Below are 19,246 nucleotides of genomic sequence, written 5' to 3'. Positions count from 1 at the left end.
GTCCAACCCTGTCAGAATAAGGCAATACATTTTCATTAATAGCCTGGTAAATCTGCTGCATTAGATATATAAAATACTAACTTGCATCTACATTTTCAAAGATGTTGTTTTATTGAAAATCCCCAGTTGCTGCTGGGAAATAAAATCTCTGAGATGTGGAAAGCCTTTTCAGCACAGAAACTGTCAACTGTCATACTTCTCAAAGTGCCCTTGATAGTTATGATGAGATTCTTTTAAAATATCCTAGTTTGGGGCTTCTAGAGGACCCATCATCATCAGAGTGATGTGCAATGCCCTGTCTTTGTTCATCTATTTGTAATGACTTTAAGCTATTACCTTGAAATATTAATATGTATCTCTGATTGGGTCATCTGATAGAAAAGAAGCCCCAGATTTTCAGGAAGGGTCAGGAGTTGTCTGGGAACAAAGACCTTTTCTTTGGGATGAGGGTCTAGACGCAGTCATGTATTGTTTGCCAGACTCTCTCTTCCTCTCGATTTATTTCTCTCATTGGTGAGTCATATAAGTCCATGAAAAATACTGCTGGCTGCCAAACAATTCAAAGTTCAAGCGCTGGAGAGGATTGGTGCTTATTCTCAGAGAATGTGTCCGTGTGTATAAGTGCATGTGTGTGGTATGTGCCTCTATGCACACCCACATAGACTGAAGGTGTGTGTGTGTGTGCAGCATGTGTATTGTTGTTTGTGTGTGTGCTGCCACATTCATTCTCTGACGGTGACTGCTTTTTCCTCACGATCTGCCCCGCGGGCTGGCAGGAGAAGATTTGGACTAAACAACACGTAGGTAACGCGGGGCAATTTGTGCCCACTGAGGGCGCCGGAAAGGCCAAAGTCATGAATATTCAACAAATTGCTCATTATTAAAAACCCTGAGCTGGTACTTTGCAGAATACAGATGTCAGTTGCTGCTGTTTGTTTATGGCACCACTCTAGAGCACTGTTCATACAGAACATCAGAGACTCTGATCATCTTAAATAAGACACTGCTCCTTCTCTGATTGGCTTGTTTTTTTTTTTTTTTTGAGTCTTTGATTACACATCGTCTGTACACCGTTTCAAGTCTATTAATAATGATGACTGCTGGATTCCCTAATACAGCTACAAGTCAAGAAAGCAGACTCTTCAACTGCACTCTGGGCACCAGATGAATTTCAGAGATGAGACAGGCGGGCGGCACCCCGCTGCTGGTGGTCAGTCTGCATTCAGGGTGATGTATGCAACAGTGCTGTAGGGCCAGGGAGCGCAGCCTGTGATATTTATCTGCCCAATTAAGGCCAGTGTATCTGTTAGACGTCTGCCAATGCCTCACCCCCAAGCAAATCTGTTTCACAGCCATCCTGCTGCTGATGAAGGTTGTATTGTATGATAAATATTGCCTAGAGGATCGGCCGTGCTTGGATCCACTCAGAAAGTGAGAGGACCCATGTCTCTGTTGTGATTTACACCTCGAACAACAAACTGTTTAACACCACCATAAGCCACGGGCTAACACCACTGGTTGGTGAAAATTCTGAATTTAGATTGTTCTCACACACAGTTTGTCTGTCTCATCTTTCATGAGCTTGCCGGGGTCGTCTGCATGTTCAGAAATCAACAACAATTATCTTGAAAGTAAACAGTTTATTACATTTGTTCTCTAACACTCCACTATTTACAAAAGAAGAAGAGCCACATAAAGCTGGTGTGCATGTTCTTATGACTGGCTGACCTGAGCATTATCAAAAACAAGACTGTGACAAGGAAGCCTAAGACTGTGTGTGGGCGATTAATACTTGCAAATATTGTTAATTCAGCATAGACATCATTTTGAAACTGACATGACATTAAAACAGATCAGGGTTCCTACTAACAATAATTTTTATTATTAAATAATCTACAGATTTTTTTCACACAGTCAGATAATACTGAAACATGTCCATCATAGTTTCTTACAGTTTTGCCTGATCAACACTCCAAAACTCAAAGATGTTTACTTTATTAATGTATTAGACTAAAGAACAGCAAATGTTGCATGTGGAACCAGAGAGGAGGCTGTTCTAAATCATTAACTGCTCATCAAAATAGTTTCCTGTTAATTTTCTGTCAACCAACAAATAGATTGATTAACTAATTGCTTCACCTCCCATATCAGGCACCTTCACACTGTCATCAAAAAGTGATAAGAAACTCTGATGCTGAATTCCTAAATCTCTATAATCTACAGTCTCAACTCAGACAAAGCTTTCACCAGCCAGCGTGCATGTGCAGAAAGGAAGTCAACCTTGTTACAGTGTAAACAGATACACAGCACAAAGTAGAAATGAGAAAGAAGACTGCAAGGAGAAAGTTGGACGATGACCAATTTGGACAGAGCAGAAAGACACAAACATGAATTAAACTCAAGATGATGGCTGTGTTGAAAAAGAAAAAAAAATTGTGCATGTCAGTGGTCTGGCATTATTTTGGCTGCTCTGCCAACACTGGACAGCGTTTGATGTGAAATATCTACAGGGACGGTTGAGTTTAATTAACACAAGGAAAATGAAAAGGGAAACTAGAACTTATTTGAATTCATTAAAGATTGATTGCTAATATTTCGGTTATAAAAGAAACACTCAGAGCAAGGGTGGTGAATATGGTATTAGCCTAGTTTCAAAACTCTGAATTGTCACCTACATTATAAGCAATTCAAATAGATCTGGTGTTCTCAATGAGAGCTATTTTCCCAGCTGAAAAAACTACGAGGTCAACCTGAGCTTTTTAAGTGGAAACCAGAACATGCCACAGCAAGAAAAATGATGATATAAAAAACATTCTAAAAAATGTAGAAGAGGTTGACTCTGCCATACATGTTGTTGTAAGACATTACAAGTCTTAAAACTGCATATTTCTGCAATCAACAAGACCAACACACTACCGAACAGAAAACAGCTAACATGAACTGCAAAGTGAGGTGAAGCCTGACAGAGGAAATGAAAACATAACAGCAGTTCAGTCTGATCATCAGGTTAGTATGGTACTGCTACAGATAACACTGTGGGAATGGACATTGTGCTGAATTTCCCATGACAACATGGTAAACATGACGGAAATGTTCAGTTTGCTTTGAAGGCAGACAGCAGCAAAAGCAAATTGACATGGGAAATGGGAGAGGTTGGTTAACAACAAAAATCTGATAAAATAAACTGCAAAAAAATAACGACAGTCTGTATTAAAGGCCTGGTTCTCTCTTCACTTTGGGTAAATAAAGCAAATATTTGAGAGGCTACAATGACGTTACAATAATTCATTACTGACTTGATAACCTAAGTTTTCTATTACATTATTGTGCTGTGCATGCTGACACCTGTAATGCCGCACTGGGTGCATTTTTACCCGACTATCATCACTGTTTAAAACGTTTGGCTTCACAGTGTTGAAGGGAAAAGCCAATTATTCATCACATCATATTGTTGTCGTGTCTCATTCTTGCGCACCATGACAACTTGCAGTGTTTCACTAAATATTTACTACTGTCAGCAACAGAAATCGACATCAGAGATGAATTCATCCAGCTTGTTAGTCTAATGTTATCCACAAATACAGGCGTGTAGAGAATATGTTGGAAAAGGAAGAATAATTGATGTGGGACAGCGTCCAAGAAAATTCGCAGGGAGTAAGTCGGCGTTTTCTGCTTTGGGACAACCCCATTACTGTAATCAGAAGCCCTTTTTCATGTACAATTGTAAACATGCATTTCAAAGTACAGAGAGTACAAAACCATCACTTTGCTATTCACTGTGAGTAAAGTAGGTCCAGAATTGTCATGCAGAGAGCAGATCAAGCTTTCCACGAGATTAAGAGAGAAATCTCTGAATTTGAGCGACGCAGGTTAAAGCCAACGTGGCGGAATAAATGTGGAGAGTGACAATGTGAATTCAGACCTTTAAGTTAAACTGTTTTACCCACAAAGACCATTCGAGGCACAAAAAGAAAAAAAAAAAGCCTAACATACTCTCCACTCATGTTGCATCCGTTCCCTCTCTAGGGAAGAGAGCCGAGAGCGCTGAGTGGCTGACCTTTGTCCTTACTCATTTTAATTAACCATAGCTAATATCAGCTATTTCTGTGATGAGGAGTCACATTACTGCGAGCGCACAAACACACACATCACCTATGCACACGCGCGCAGGAGGACGCACGCGTACAACGCACAAGCAAACACAGAATAGAGGGTGGAGATTTGCAGGGGCTAAGATAGGGATTCACACAAACTCTCTCTCTCACACACACACACACACTTGCACACGCACAAATGACAATGATTAGTGGCTAACTAAATGTCAGGGGCCATAATGGCAAATCTGTTCCTTTAGACACACTCATATTCTCTCTACACTTTCCCTGCAATATCAATAGCATGCCGAGTTGTTTTAATGCATCATTATTCCACTGAGACTCTTGATACATAGTTACTCCAGTGGAGGACAGTAACACCGATTCACCATCATCTTCTCAGCAATGTATCACACATACAGTCATGAAGAGTGACTGTACTGGTGTGGTTGCAGTATCTGCTCTTTTACTTTGATACCAACTAAAGTTATATTAAACAGCAGCTACAGTATATCTAACAGAAAAGCTCCATAAACTTAACACCATTATCTCCTTTCACTTTCCAGTTCGTGGGACCAAAACCAAAAACTAACTAAATGAGTTATAGTAACCACTTTACCTCTGTGTTAAGACATAAAGTCTGTGCATGTGTGGGTGGGGCTTTAATTTACTGAAATGTCTGCCCAGTTAGGAGAAGAAATTCTTCGGTTGTTCATTTTTTATAACACTTATAGGCTGTTATAGAGAATTGCCAGTCTAATAGCAGAATTTCACTTTCATCTTTGGAGCGACTATTGACAAAATGTCTTGCTATATATCAATGAAATATGGAGAATTTAATATTAAACTATTTAAGCCACTTGAAACACATTTTAAATGGGAAATTGTTTAACCAATATGTCCACACAGCACAATCTATCCTTAATTGAATAAAGAGCAAGCTAGAGCTAGTTTGCAATTATGCTTAAACTTTATAGTATTGATATAGCTAATCCTCGAGAGAAATCCACACCAGTAAAGGAGGGAGACGTGTCACTGAGAAGGTGCTCATTCTGTGGATTAATCTGTGAAAGTCTAGTTAAACAGAATGTTTTTTTTTTCAGACTTGGGTCATAAGAAAATGAAATCTATTTTAAAATGCACCCACCAATTAATGAGAGTGACAGAATCATAGCATTTTCAGAATAAACTGTGTTTTGCTGGGCCTTTTCATGCCGTACTCTGTAATTATACTCTATCTCTGTCCTGACATCAAAGAGAGGAGTGACGACACTGGAGGTTTAACCCTCCATTTCACTCCTTGCTGAGAGACGCTCTTCCCAGACTGACTCACTCCATGGACGTGGGCGATGAGTTTTCACCGTGGATCCGCTCTGATCCATATTAATGTCCAAAGTATTTTCATCACATACAGGATTATGCCTCACATTTTTGAGAATGTTAACCCTGTGAAGTGCTACAACGCTCTGTGGCATGTAAAGCATGATCCTGAGATTATTTGATGAGGATGCAGAAAAAGTGATTCACACTACAATATGTCAGCAAGATTCCTCTGAATGAATTTTTAAGTCCGACACCTTGAACTACAGTTCTTTTGGGGGATTTTAGTGATGAAAACTCGAAACCCATTAGCAATGCCCATGTGAGCAGTTACTGGTGAGGGGAAGTGTGCCTCTTTCCCCTTCCTCACTGTGACAAGATATTCTTAGATGAGAGGTGCTGTGCATATTTAATACATTATCACATCTACAATCTTAATTAACAGAGAGGGAGGAAAAGAATGGTGGCTGAGGAGGAGGGTAATCATGTGATTTGTATAGGGGCGGGTTTGCTCCTGATAGCAATCTCTCATTCCTCTGTATGCTACATCAGATAATGGCCAGTGTAGACTGTAAATAGGTCAGCATATGGATGGTGGAGATGGGGATATGCAGATGAGGACCAGCAGTGGAGTATATAGTAATAAGACAAAAAGTGAAAAAAAAAAAAAAAAAAAAAAAAAAAAAAACTGGAATGATGTGGACCAGGAGTAGCTAATGGTCATAGATCAAGTCGTCAGTGATGTCACTGATTCATCAGTTTTACTCCATAATCGGTGCACGGCCACCGGGCAGAACTCAGTTTAATCTTGTTAAGTCAAGTATTTAAAGGAAGAGTTTAACTGCTCAGCAGTTACCTGTGCCAAATGTACCTGCAGGAAAACATGGACCCTTTCAGTAATTCAGCAGACCCTGATGGCCCTGATGATTATTGCTTTGGGCTCAGATTATGTGAGAGCACTGGTAGATTCAAAGTTGTGCATGAACTCTATCTTTGCATCACTGTACAGAACATTAACATTCTTGTAGGTCTCTCTGTATCTGCTGCTGTCAGTGCTCTAGTACATTGAGTTATTTTTCACCATCAGCATATGGAGCTTCAGATTTCTTTCATTTGCAACAAGAACAAAGAGCACAAATATCATGCATAGGCTCTGCCCTTGATTGCATGTGACTCTGAGCTGTAATGCTGGTGCAATAGTGCTGTGTTCTTAAATTCCTCACTTTTCTCACTTCGCCTGGGCTCTGTTTAATGGCAATGAAGCAATGGGGGGAGAGGCGCAGATGCAAACGTAATTTGTTGAGGTGACACAAGGTCTCAGGGGGGGATAAATGTCACACAGAGATTAAACGATTCTGAGAGATGAGGGAACAGTCACAGCCATATCTAACCCCCTGCCTTTAATGCAGCAGCATTCGATTCATGTGTTAAGAAGTGTGACAATAAGAAGAGCTTCCTGTTGCTATAAAACCATTGTAATGTTCAGGTGAGGGGAATCCCCATGGAATGTGATTAGAAAGAAAAAAATGTTTTGTTTTTTTGTTAAAATGGATTTATCTGATAGAGATGCTATAAATGTTAAAATATATGTGTTGAGAAAACTATAATGACATGACCAAATACAAGAAAGAAAGCCACCCAACACTGCTGATGTCGATATGCATCTCAGACAAACATAATTACTCGGTGGATCAGCTGGTCAAGGACCCTACCATGCACCTGAAATGAGTTGAGACCATTGCACATTTTCATACATATGCAGTAAAACCTTCTTGCTCAGATTTTCTGTGTTACTCCTCATGGTGCACTGTCTAGCAAAGCAAAACTGCCAAAAAATCCAATGCCATGAAATCCTTTTACTTCAACTGAAACATTCGTGTCACAGCATTAATAAACGTTGTATGCTTGGACTGAAAAGCCCAGATTAAAGTGTCTTTTTTCTTAGCAAGTCTTCCCTTTTCCTTTCAGCAGATGAAAAAACAGCATGCTCCCAGAAGCCTCTGCGACATGACAGAACTGCTCCCTTGCTACATTTCATCTGTAAAGAAATCCCTCTGTTCTCCATGAGTGGGCTTAAGCATGTGTACACAAGTAGCGCACACTGACAGGTAATGATTCACAACGCGCAGAGTTTGACAAAGCAAACAAACAAAAGTACAATATGGTGAGAAGTTATGGATATTCCATAACAGCACACATATGTTATAGCCCCACATAAAACAAATGAAAACGACAGAGTGTCTGGCGATATAATGAACCAAATTTTTAACTACCTTGAGTGCCCTGTCAGAAACGTGACCGCAGGCATTTATCAGCTGGAGTAAGTCATCTGTATTTCGACATACTTCCTGCCTGCAGCTCACACTCGGGTACACAGCTCTGTCTGAACGGCTGGCGACCCATTTGCCTGATGACTCAACCGTAGCAGATTTAGATAACACAATCAAAACACCATCAAGCTTTACGAATAGCTGATAACAGTAAAAGTAACAAGTAGGGACCATATTTATGGAACTCTATGTTCAGCTTTTTCTTTCATATTGTGCAATCATCATCACAACCAAAGAGATACTGACCCCGTTTCTGTCACTTACAGATGTTATTGTTTTCTTGTATAATTATCCAACTGTTCCTCTGACTCCTTTCTAAATGTATTATGAACTGACTGTTGATTGGATGTTACAAAACAAACTGCTATTGATATTAAGCTTTAATTAACCATATTATTGTTTCTATGCAATACAAGCACCTGTCTCGGTGTATAACTGATAAACACTGCTAAATAAAATTACCAGCATGTTCCATTTGTGAACTGTAGGACAACAATTGTTATTTGTAGGTCAAACTGTTGCCAAATCTTAGCCACTAGGTCACATCCATCAGGAATTCTGGGCATTGCAAAGTGTTATTATACAGCTGGCAGCTGGCACATTTGCTTCGGTTTGATTGTGGCCATATGGCCAGTGGTGAGGAGCTGCCATGACCCGAAACACCCCTGGTAAGATTCCCGTTACAGAATGTTCTTCAGAAAGCCAACATCTACAAAACATGATGGTCCTGTAGCGACTATTACTGCCTGCCAAGCAGCTGACTACGGTTTATCACAGGTGTATTTAGAGGCATGGTGAGCCTGTAAAACATTGCTGAAGCGGAGGCAAAGTAGCCAAAGCAGCTCTGCTCGCTGTCACTATGAATGTCATGTGAAACTCAGCCACTCCACAGGACTGTACATCAGGAGGTCCAGTGTTTTAATGGACAGACAATGGAGACATTTTGACAGCTGGAGCAAAGTGGACATGGATGAGGTTTTATACAGCCAAATATTGTTGAATTAGTCATTCTAGGAGTTTCTTTTTATAACCAATGGACTCAAAGGTAAACTTTCTTTCAAAAGGGCTTTTCACGATAACATGTAGCCTATCATAGGATGCAACAATCTGACTTCTTCTGTCCTGAAACCTTAACTCATGGCCTCTGCCAATAGCATATATTGATCTGATAGCAGTGCTCTTTTTTCCCTAAATCGAAAATCTGTGTTACACTTCCTCCCTGCAAAGAACTCTGTGAAATTCTAGTTGCAAAATGTTCAATGTAAGATTTTATGTATGTCCTTGTTTTCTGAGACGTGCTCCTTTATTGATCTCTGATCAATAAAAGAGATTTAAAATTGACTTCTCAACAAAAAGTGCAGAAAATGTACTTTTGAAAAACTTTATAAAGTTTGGTAATGTTAGCTAACTTCAAATGACATTGCCAATACTTCAGTTTCACTGTAAAAGCTTCTACTGTCTTTGCATTAAAATGCATACGATGTTTAACAGCGGTAAATTAGCTCACCACAGACAATCAACTACTTAAGTATTAATTGTGGATTGGTCACATTAGGCCAATATTAGGTCAACTTAATAAATATCAGTGTCAAGGCCAATACTGATTCTGTACTGAAACTGATTAAATTGGATGGGTGGGTTTTACAGGAGTGCCTTCACCACTCACCAGGAGGAAACAAGAATGAGAAAGAGGGAGAAAAAGTGCAGTGCAGAGGGAAGGGTTGCTTGCTCGAGGGAACTAGAACAAGACACAGGGCTGTTGATGGACACATTGGCAGAGGCAGATGCTGCCCCTGTGACCTTTCAGCTATGGGACAGTCGCCGTATCTGCAAAGCACCGTGGTGCTCTGACGAGCTGACAAGTGCTGATAGAGCACTGTGGATCTGTTTTACGCATTGAGCTTATGTGTATCGACATCAACAAACATTAAGTGAACCCGTACGTGTTCATTGTCATAATCTGGGATACTTCCAAATTACAGAGGGTTTTAATTCTGTGACCCTCTGATAATGGGACAGACTTGTTAACCAGTGGGCCATTTTCAAGGGGAGTGAGGTGAGCTACACTCTTATCAGCAGCCACATGCCTGCCAGGATAAAAGACAACCACATAAACAACCACAATAATTTAAAAGGCACTTAGGGCATGCTCAAACCGATGCAGAACCTACACATAAGTACAGTGCAAGAAGATGGGTGTTGACATATGATAGCCAACAGCTTATAAAATCTCTAATAACAAAATGAGCTGAGGGCACACAGCTTTCTGGGTTACTGCTCGTGGTGTGCTATTTGTTAATGTTTTCTTAACAGGTATAAACACCTGAGAAGCTTTGTTTTGACTGCTGTGTTCATCCCCAATGAAATCTCCAACCTCAAAGGATGACAGTTTCCAAAACACTGTCCAGACAGTTTGTGAATTGACTGTGACTTCTATTTCTTTCTTTCTCTCTTTCTTCTTCTTTTTTTTTTTAACAAGCGCATGTTTTTGTACCAGCACAGTCTGGATAAGGACAAAACAAATGCTTTATATTATGGTTTAGACCAAACAAAACAAACTGCAGGTATCATCACACCCCTACAATAATTTTTCGAAGCTCACTCCATGTGTCATAAAAGCAATGCCAGCTGGAGAGCTGCTTCCTACTTGCACATTTCACATATCACAGCTCACACTTCTACAATAGAGTGTTTCCGACCCTCACCTCCTCTATTAATACCACACTGCCCGTGTGGAAATATGCATATTCTAACATTATGTTCCACTGAAATGAATCCTAACCTTGGCTTGGCTTGAAAACAGAGTAAAAATCATTTGGTATGCACTTGTGATACATCTGTTTTCTGCTTAGGGCTACAACAAGGGTGAGAACAGTGGACAATGAATGCAGGCCATTGCACTACTGTTGTGAAACAAACACTGAAAATTAAAAGCAGAAGGTTTACAAACTCTTTTTCTTTGACAGCTTGTTTGGTAACATCCTCATTGATATTCCTGCCTAAATATATTCAGGGTGGACCATACATGCAGTAAATCTCTGCATCAGCCTATTAAAGAAATAGAACATGGCATTTGGAAGATGGATTTTCAGTGGGGCTGCTCTCCTGTTCAGCTGCTAACCCACAGTCTGAGGTATCAACCTATGCCTTCAACGAGTAACAATTAGGATACTGTTGTCAATTAGTTCTCTGAGCCCACAACAGCCTACTTAATGCCCCATAACACACAAATACACATATTTACCTTGTTAGTTGCCCAAAATGAGGCCTAATCTCAAGGGTGAAGTGGTAGTTTCACTATGTTAAAGGCTGAAATTTAAAAGCCTTAACACCTGTTAACTAGTGCAGTACACCATGTCAATAACAAGACAGGACACAGCTAAGAGTTCTGAAAATCACATCTTATCTTGTTACCTGCTGTGACCAAACCCAGGGAGGCTTGATTAAAGCTACATAGTCTGCCTCCAGTCATTTAAACCAACAAGCTTCTACTTTAAGTCGCATAGCCTACAGGCACAAAATGTACCCTACTATGTCAGTCTGTTTCCACAGAAGAAATTTCTCTGCCGAGGAGATTTCGTCTTATTATTTTACACAAAGCAAGAAAGGCTCAAGCTCTTGCTGTTAGTCCAAGAGAATGACAGACGTTTTCACAGCACAGATGGTGCAGGATACACCTGTGACCATTAGGTACATGGACCACACAAAAATATTGTTGCATTCGCTACGGACATCCTGTTGGCTAAATGGTCCGTGTAATAAGTATCAAGCAGATCTTAGATAAATAAAGGCAGGGGAGGACAAAAATTACATAAAAGTATGCAGAAATTATCCTTTAAAATACAAATGCATTCAGGTGCAGACAACTGAAATCCATCACTAATAACTAATGGAAAGGGCGTAAACGCTGACAATTGTTATCTAATGTTTGTTGCATAGAGAAATGGACACACTCATGGATAAGTGCCCTGTGCAGAAGGACGAGTATCACCTATACTCACCTTTTACAATAAGGTTGAGGAGCTTTGGCCGTGGGTTGCGCTCGCTCTGAATGGAGCATGTGTACTGGCCGTCATCAGTTACATCCACTTTCTGTATCTGAAGACTGTACTCATGTTTGTCGCCGACGCTGGACACAATGGACACGCGTGGATCCACAGACCACTTGTCGTTCCCTGCGAATATGATGCTTGAGCGGTTCAGCCAGGCTCCTTTAGAGATCCCATCCAACAGGTAGCACCTACAGTGACAAGAGAGACACGCCTCAGTTAGACCTGGAATGACTGAATATGGGGAATATTTTTAAAATATGAAGTGGTCCAATTTGCTGTCTAAATATTATTTTACCCATTAGAGACATCTTAGAGCAGGATTGTGTGTGTGTGGGTGGGTGTGTGTCTTGGGGTTTATTGTAGGTATAAACAGACATCATTGTTCAATGCTCAGTCTTAGTTTTTTTTGTTTTTCATGCAAGCCCAGGGAGTATATGGACCAAAGCAAAGGTAAATTTTAGTTATAGACACAAATGTGTCAGAAAGTGAGTCATAAAAGATAGAAATCTCAGCACCTCAAGAATATGACTCAACCAGATAGGGCTGCTTTAAGACTGGACTGGACTCAAGACTAAAATAAGAAGGGCCATGAGTAATCGTTGGCCTTGAGGATGATTGCTCTGTTCTCGTTGGACCTTCTAAACAACCAAGGACTTCTGATGAACATGCACTTCTTTGTCAAGGTCTGGTGTAGCAGACATTAAAAATTATATTACAGGAGCTAATTAAACACATGTGCCTCCAGCTGTACAGTGGAAATTAGCTACGTGCATGTGTGAAGAACTGGACAAAAGAGAGGATACATCAGACTCAAACAGCAAATAAATACATACAGTACAGTTCTCTTCAGACTGACTGAAAAAAACATGATAAAAATAGTAGAGTATGTGGTTTTTTTACTTCACAATTACAGCTCCTGGCTGTATCTGCACAAGGCTTTTCAATGTTATCATTAATGCAAAACCTAATATCTGCTGTACAAAGTATAGGCCTTTAGTTCAGAGAGAGATAATCAAACATCCCTGGCTCTAAGTATGCTGTATTTTATGACTGATTCATTCAATTGTGACCATTACTGATGTCAACACAATTTACTTTTGAAAGCTAATTCTCAGTAAGGATCAGCAAATTGTTCAACATGATGAGGTTATGGTCACCACAATCAGGATGTAGTTGTTTCACTCATCTTTCCAACAGTGTTGGGACTTAAGAAATCACATCATATTGTGTGACAAATACTGTAATAATGACAGTGAAAAGAGGCAATCAAGTTTGGCTGTTTAGCTGCAGTCGACATGCCATGCAGACAGCCAGCACCGGTAGTAAAGCCACTGAGGAAATCAGTTTGGCACTAACCACAAAGCTCTTTACCCTCTATGCCAAGAAAGTGTCTGTCAGGAAAAGCGGGTAGAGGACAATGGCATAGTCCTGGCTGTTCTCCCCTGGTGGAGGCACTGCCCTAGAGGTGTTGTGACAAATAAGTGGCAAACAATGGAGAATGGATAGTGATAAAAAACAACACAAGAGAGAAGTCTAGGTACTTTGGAAAGTCCATGCGGACCTGTCAGTTAGTTAGCCCATTGACCACCTGAGCCATGGTGTTCCTGGCCCTTAGGCAAGATTTACTGAAGGAGCCTCAAGACAGGTTTCTCTCCTTTTTCCCTTTTTTGTTAAGAAAAAAAAACAGGCATGCATTTGACCTTAAAGAATTTAAGGGTGATGATTATTTTTTAATAGTCGATCCACAGGTTGCAGGTGCTACTTTATCTCTCATGATTCTGAAATTTCATGACCATGACCTATGTAAAATGTAAGATTACACAAATGAAGCAAATTTTAAATTCTTTTTTCTGCCTTTGAGAGAAACTGCTTTAAAGTGTTAAAGCTACCTATCTCTATGATCACAGGAAAAAAACACACTTTTGTGGGACTGCTGAGAGTGCCAGCTTAAGGCCTGATCATTAACGCACAATGTGCCTGTGTGCAGCCCACAACCACCGATGTGAGCAACTTGTCAACGACTTGCTGGGCTTTTATCAATATATTCTTGTAAAACAAGCTAACCATAAAAACATGTTCTCCAGTGTAGTTGCTATTGATTTCTCTGCTTTCTCACCAAAAATGGTCCTTTCAGAATCACACATTCATCTCATGTAGGTTTAAAAGGTGGCTGTTAAAAAGTTCACTCCTTCAGAAGAGATCAGAAGCTGAGGTGAAACTGAATACAAGCCAGTTATGGTGAACTTCAATGATGACAGGTTTCAAACCACTCCTGCAGCATAACCTGCATCTCCGCTGTCCATTCATATGATCAGTTTCTTCAAAACACTCATAAAGCTGCTGAACAAGGAGACTACAAACTTTTAACAGCCACCTTTCAAGGATAAATTTGTGATGAAGTATCACTTTAACAAAGCTGAAGTGCAAGAAGTATGGCTGGAGGACACTTCATCCGGCCAGGATCTCTACTCCGACTTGACATTTTTCTTCATCTTGATGAACCAGCCCTTGATGTCCTTTCACTGTTTTTGCAGTTTGCTTATCACTGCTGAGTGTCTTTGCACTCTCCCTCCAGAAATTATTATTGTTATCTCGCTGTCTTTGTAATTTTGCACCAAGGAGCCGCACAGATGCCTGTACTTATACACCTCCTCACCAAGCCGTGTGTCAAAACAGGCCATTTTCACATTAGCACACTGTCTCAGGTGTTGTTGTTTACTGCAGCTCCTTCCTAAGAACTACATGGGAACCCATCACAAGTCTGGCATGTGTTTGACATCCCTATGTGGTGGATTTAGGCTGCTATTAGGCTGAGCCGCTGCCTGTGATGGAGTGTTGACTGAGTGCAAAACAGTAATATGAGCCCAATTGATACATAGGACATACATGTATACTGTACTGTGACAAAATTGCAATGGCTATTGTCAGTGACCTAAATCTGCCTTAAGGATCAGTTAACATCCTGAAATCAGTTCTGTCAAGTTGATATGTCACAGAACAGCAGAGATTCAATACAGGTTTACTTGAGTATGTTCCCTGCAGATTATAGGGTTGTGAAGTAGGAGGGGCTGCTGGTACTGTATGTGTTTCCCCATTCTGTGTTCCCATTTCAATTATTCCTTTACACAGTTACTTTATTGCTACTTAACACAGAAATACGGGACTCTTCCAGATAATGTAACGGCCCTTCAGATTTATGTTCTGGCTTGTCATCTTTACAGATAAACATAGAATGGAACAAATCCTGCTTAATGCCTGTATGGAGAGAGGATTTTGGTGATTAAAATCCTTTGTTTTTTAGAATTTTTAAGTAGTTGGCCTTGGTAGGTTTGCCTTGTCTTATTACTTACAGTTTTTTGAAAGCAAAAATTCTTTCTATTTGCACATTTTACATGGACATTTCCCATCAAAATTAACATGCTACATTATGCTCTAAAACCTTGAGAAATAAATTAAATTAAATGGAAATGACAGCAAAGTCATGCCATCATCCAGGTCTTTCTTCTGCCACATTTCCCTTGTTCATTCCCTCAATCAGGCATAGCAGCACAGAACTGATAACACCCAAGGTGGGCTTTTCTTTCATCAGGTCCCTTTTCTCCAGGAGCCCACCAGGATACAGACTTCCTATGGTTTATACAAAGCTGAAGTAATTATTCCTCAGACCTCAGAGCATCAAATCTGAAGCTGCTTTGACACCTAAAACACCCTCTAATTGATATGTTTATTTATCCCTGCTTCTGATGAGTGACTGCAGAGAAACCAGGCTCATTACAAGCTTTTTCTTTTGTTTTTGTTATTTATTTTTGGTTGGATTTTGGCTCCATAGCAGAGTTCAACTCAAACCCCAGTGATTATGCACAATGTGCAAAAAAGGGAAAGTGATAAGCTGGTGTTTCAGCACCTCACATGAATGGAGAATGATGACAAACCATTAATTACAGTATGGCAGCTGGTAAGAGAAGCAGATTGTAATCCGTTTAGCCAAACTCATTCAGGCTCTTTGATCGGATGCCATAATTAACACTGGGGCATCATTCTGACCCAGATTCTTATTTGCTTTATCAAATTGTTTTCTAGGTTCCTCAACTGTAAATATTCATCCTGGCACCAACTCCACAGATCTCGTCTTGCAAAAAATATTTCAGTGTTTCACAGTCTAGTAGTTCACATTCAGCAGTTCTTTCTCTACATTTGGCAGAAGAAATGAATATATTTCTGGATGGGTCCCTCTGTAGTCTGAGATTTCTTGTTATGTAACAGTTATATAATAAACACACAGGCTGTTTAAACCTTAAGCCATGCAGACCTCATGTAAGCTCACTGTTGCCTATGTTTTTCCTAAATCTAATTAAAAGGGACACAGCTAAACGTCTTACACCACTACTTAATTTCTCCAATAAATCAGATCTAGTCCTGGTTTTTATTTTAGGTTTTTAACAAGTGAAATATGGACCTCTTCTCTTGTCCCCAACATCAACTCTAACATTAGCATTTAAATGAAACCTTCAACTACACTTAAGGCTAAAGCAGCAATAATAATTTTTTTGGCCACACTGACATATTACCTGATGAAGTTGTTGTGGTGAACATTAGAGTTGCAACTACTGACTATGGTCATTATCAATCAATCTACTGATTATTTTCTCAATGAAGAAATGAAATGAAAAATGCAGTGATGTCACTGTGTTTTGTTAAAACCACCAAATATCTAATTTATTAGAATGCAAGACACACTTTAGAACCTTGAGGAGACAAAATTTTGACATTTTTTCAAAAATTTTAACTTGATCTTAATTAAGTATCAAAATAGCTGCTGATTAATTTGGGGAGCTGGGGAGCAATGGATCATCTGATCCATTGTTTCAAATATTGATCAGCTGCTTTATTATACATATATCATATCACATGGTTAATCTTTATTGGAAAAATAGGCCACGTGATAGAACTTTGTATACATGGTACAGCTACTAAGGTTTCTGCAAAAATATAAAGCAGCTAAGAAAAGGCTGAAACTTTTGTCAACAAAGATGAGGCGGACCACAAGGTGGTTGGCAGGTCTCCTTGCTACAACAAGAGAGGTACAAGAAAAATCTGGAAAATTCCACTTTCAATTACAACTTGTCTGATACTTATGATCACATCTGACCATTCAAACAAGCAAGCGCTCGACACTTAAGTCTATCAAACAGTCAGCTCTGTATCGCTTCTGTCCTCCGACAGTTTGAATGACACTTAATCACTGAAGTACAAATTAAATGCTGAGGAGACCACCTGGAATATTTCACTTTCCAGTCTGTGTTAAACTGGGCTAAGTCAGGATATTAGTGGTGCACGGCATCATTGTAGTGGAACATCTGCTTAAAGACAATGCTTTTGTGTTTCTGTTAATAGCGGCACCCACTTAACCCGCTTAAATGAAAAAAGTGTTTTGAAGAGCATAATGAGAGGGCGTGATATAGCCATAAAAATGTATGAGGAAGAACCTTTTAATCATGAAGTCAGGAACAGATGTTTCATTCGGTTTTAGCCGTTTCACACATAAAGAGAGAGATGCTGTGATGACTGTACCTGTGCCGTGCGCTCTACAACCTTTACAGCAACTCACTGCCCTCAACAGAGCACAACTGTTCAATGAATCCTCAAATGAGAAAATGCATTTCACACTGGCTGACTGGATGTTAAAGCACTAGGGAAAATGAGACTTGGTGTGAAAATGTGGGGTCTCTTTTGCTGTGAAGTTTGAGAGTTCATGTTTTTTAGGACTGCTAAAGCACTTTTAGTTAGATAACAGGAATGATGAACATAAGGGAGGGCATTACATGTTCAAAAAATTATATGTAAGGCCATCGATTTAGGTGAATGTTTTCTCTCTAAAGCTGATGTTTAGAATTATATATGTGTGTGTGTGAATGAAGATTTTATTTTGTGAACGAAATGTTTTGACATCACGCAGATGAATCTATCAGGCTAATGTTAGAGCATACCCTAAACAGAACAGTCAACAAATCTGAGCGAACTGTCTGTAAGTCCTACGGTCGTATGGATCTACCGAATTGAGACTTAGCTCAGCCAATCAGAACCTATTTCTCAGGGAAAGGTGACCATGTTTCTCCCATCTGAAAATAAGAGGACAACGACAGTCTATTAGCAGTGAGTTAACGTTTTAGTGTTCACTAACAAGTGTCCTCTATTATGAAAACCAAAATATGGTCACCCCAGGTACATAACGGTACATATTTACCATGTTTACATATGTGTTGAGACGGGCGATTCACAATCTGCAGCACAGTGCCGCCTCCGAAAGTATCAGCTAAACGTTATGAAGCTAGCCAGCTGATTAGCTAGTGTTAGCTAATGCAATCTAATGTTAGCTAGGTCTGATAGCACTGCTTAATTTGTGTCCCAGAACACAGAGACGGTGCTGTTCTGGTGGGTCAGGGGTAGCTCTGTTCTCTTCAGCTATTATTGTTGTGAGGGACCATGAAGCAACTGGAAAGAAAGAGAAGACAGAAACTTCCAAACCCCAGGAAGCAGCTCCCAGTATCTTTTTTAAATTTCACATCAATGGGATCTAAATAGGCCTATGTGTGATGAAAATAGTCATATTGATGTAGAATAATAGACAGTCAGATTATGTTGTACTTAATTTATTTACTTATTTATTTGAGAAAATTATCAAGATAAACTTTTTCCAGAATATTTTCAACTATTTGTCTCTAAGTCAATTTGCTGTTTGCAGGTTGGACTGTGATTCACCAAAATGCAGAAAAGTACTTGTCAGAAACTAAAATTTCCAGGGAAAAAGTTAAAAACTACAAATGTACAACTATAGAATAAACCCACTCTACTTATGCTTCTAGACCTCAGTTAAATTTTGGCTGGCCCTGGGTATGGCCCTGTGTGTATTATCACTATGTGTAGGAACATGCTCAGTATGAATATTTACAATTCAGTGTAAGTATACAGTCTTCCACGAGTGTTTTTTTTTTTCCTGTGTAATGGCGGTGCCCCCTTTTCTCATGAGCCTAGGTGTGGGTTTGTTGCTGGAGGTTGGGTATTTCAGGGGTGGGGTGTTGAGTATTTGCAGTGAATGAGGGAGAATGAGGACATACTGTAGAGCTGTGCAACCAAGGTACAGAGCACCAGGCTCTTAATCCCTAAAATAATCCTGTCGACTGTGGCCGGTGGGACACATCTGAAGCCTTCTAGCTATAATCCACACAGACCCAATGCTGAAACCAACACCTAACATCACAGACGCCGAGAATGGTATAAATACTGTCTCATAGCCTTTAGAAACTCTAAAATCTCTCTTCAAGTGAGGAGACTTTGAGGTTTATCTATCCTGAATTCTCTTTTTTTTTCATTACAGTATAATTTTTTTCTGAACTGACACTGAGATGGTGCCTTTGACTGAGAGAGCAGCAAGGAATAGTCAGACCTCTGA

The 19,246-nt window shown here is 39.8% G+C and overlaps 1 protein-coding gene across 2 annotated transcripts in view; it reads right to left on the bottom strand.

The window, feature by feature from the left end:
- Positions 1–19,246, bottom strand: part of negr1 (neuronal growth regulator 1) — a 130,270-nt gene that overhangs the window by 81,900 nt on the left and 29,124 nt on the right. For both annotated transcript variants that reach the window (XM_018673137.2, XM_018673138.2), the window contains exon 2: positions 11,746–11,984. In XM_018673137.2, coding sequence (XP_018528653.1) covers positions 11,746–11,984 — 239 coding nt within the window. The remainder of the gene's footprint in view (positions 1–11,745; positions 11,985–19,246) is intronic.

This window comes from Lates calcarifer, linkage group LG17, assembly GCF_001640805.2.
Source record: "Lates calcarifer isolate ASB-BC8 linkage group LG17, TLL_Latcal_v3, whole genome shotgun sequence".
Classification (NCBI taxonomy): Eukaryota; Metazoa; Chordata; class Actinopteri; family Centropomidae; genus Lates; species Lates calcarifer.
This window is presented reverse-complemented; position numbering and strand designations above follow the sequence as displayed.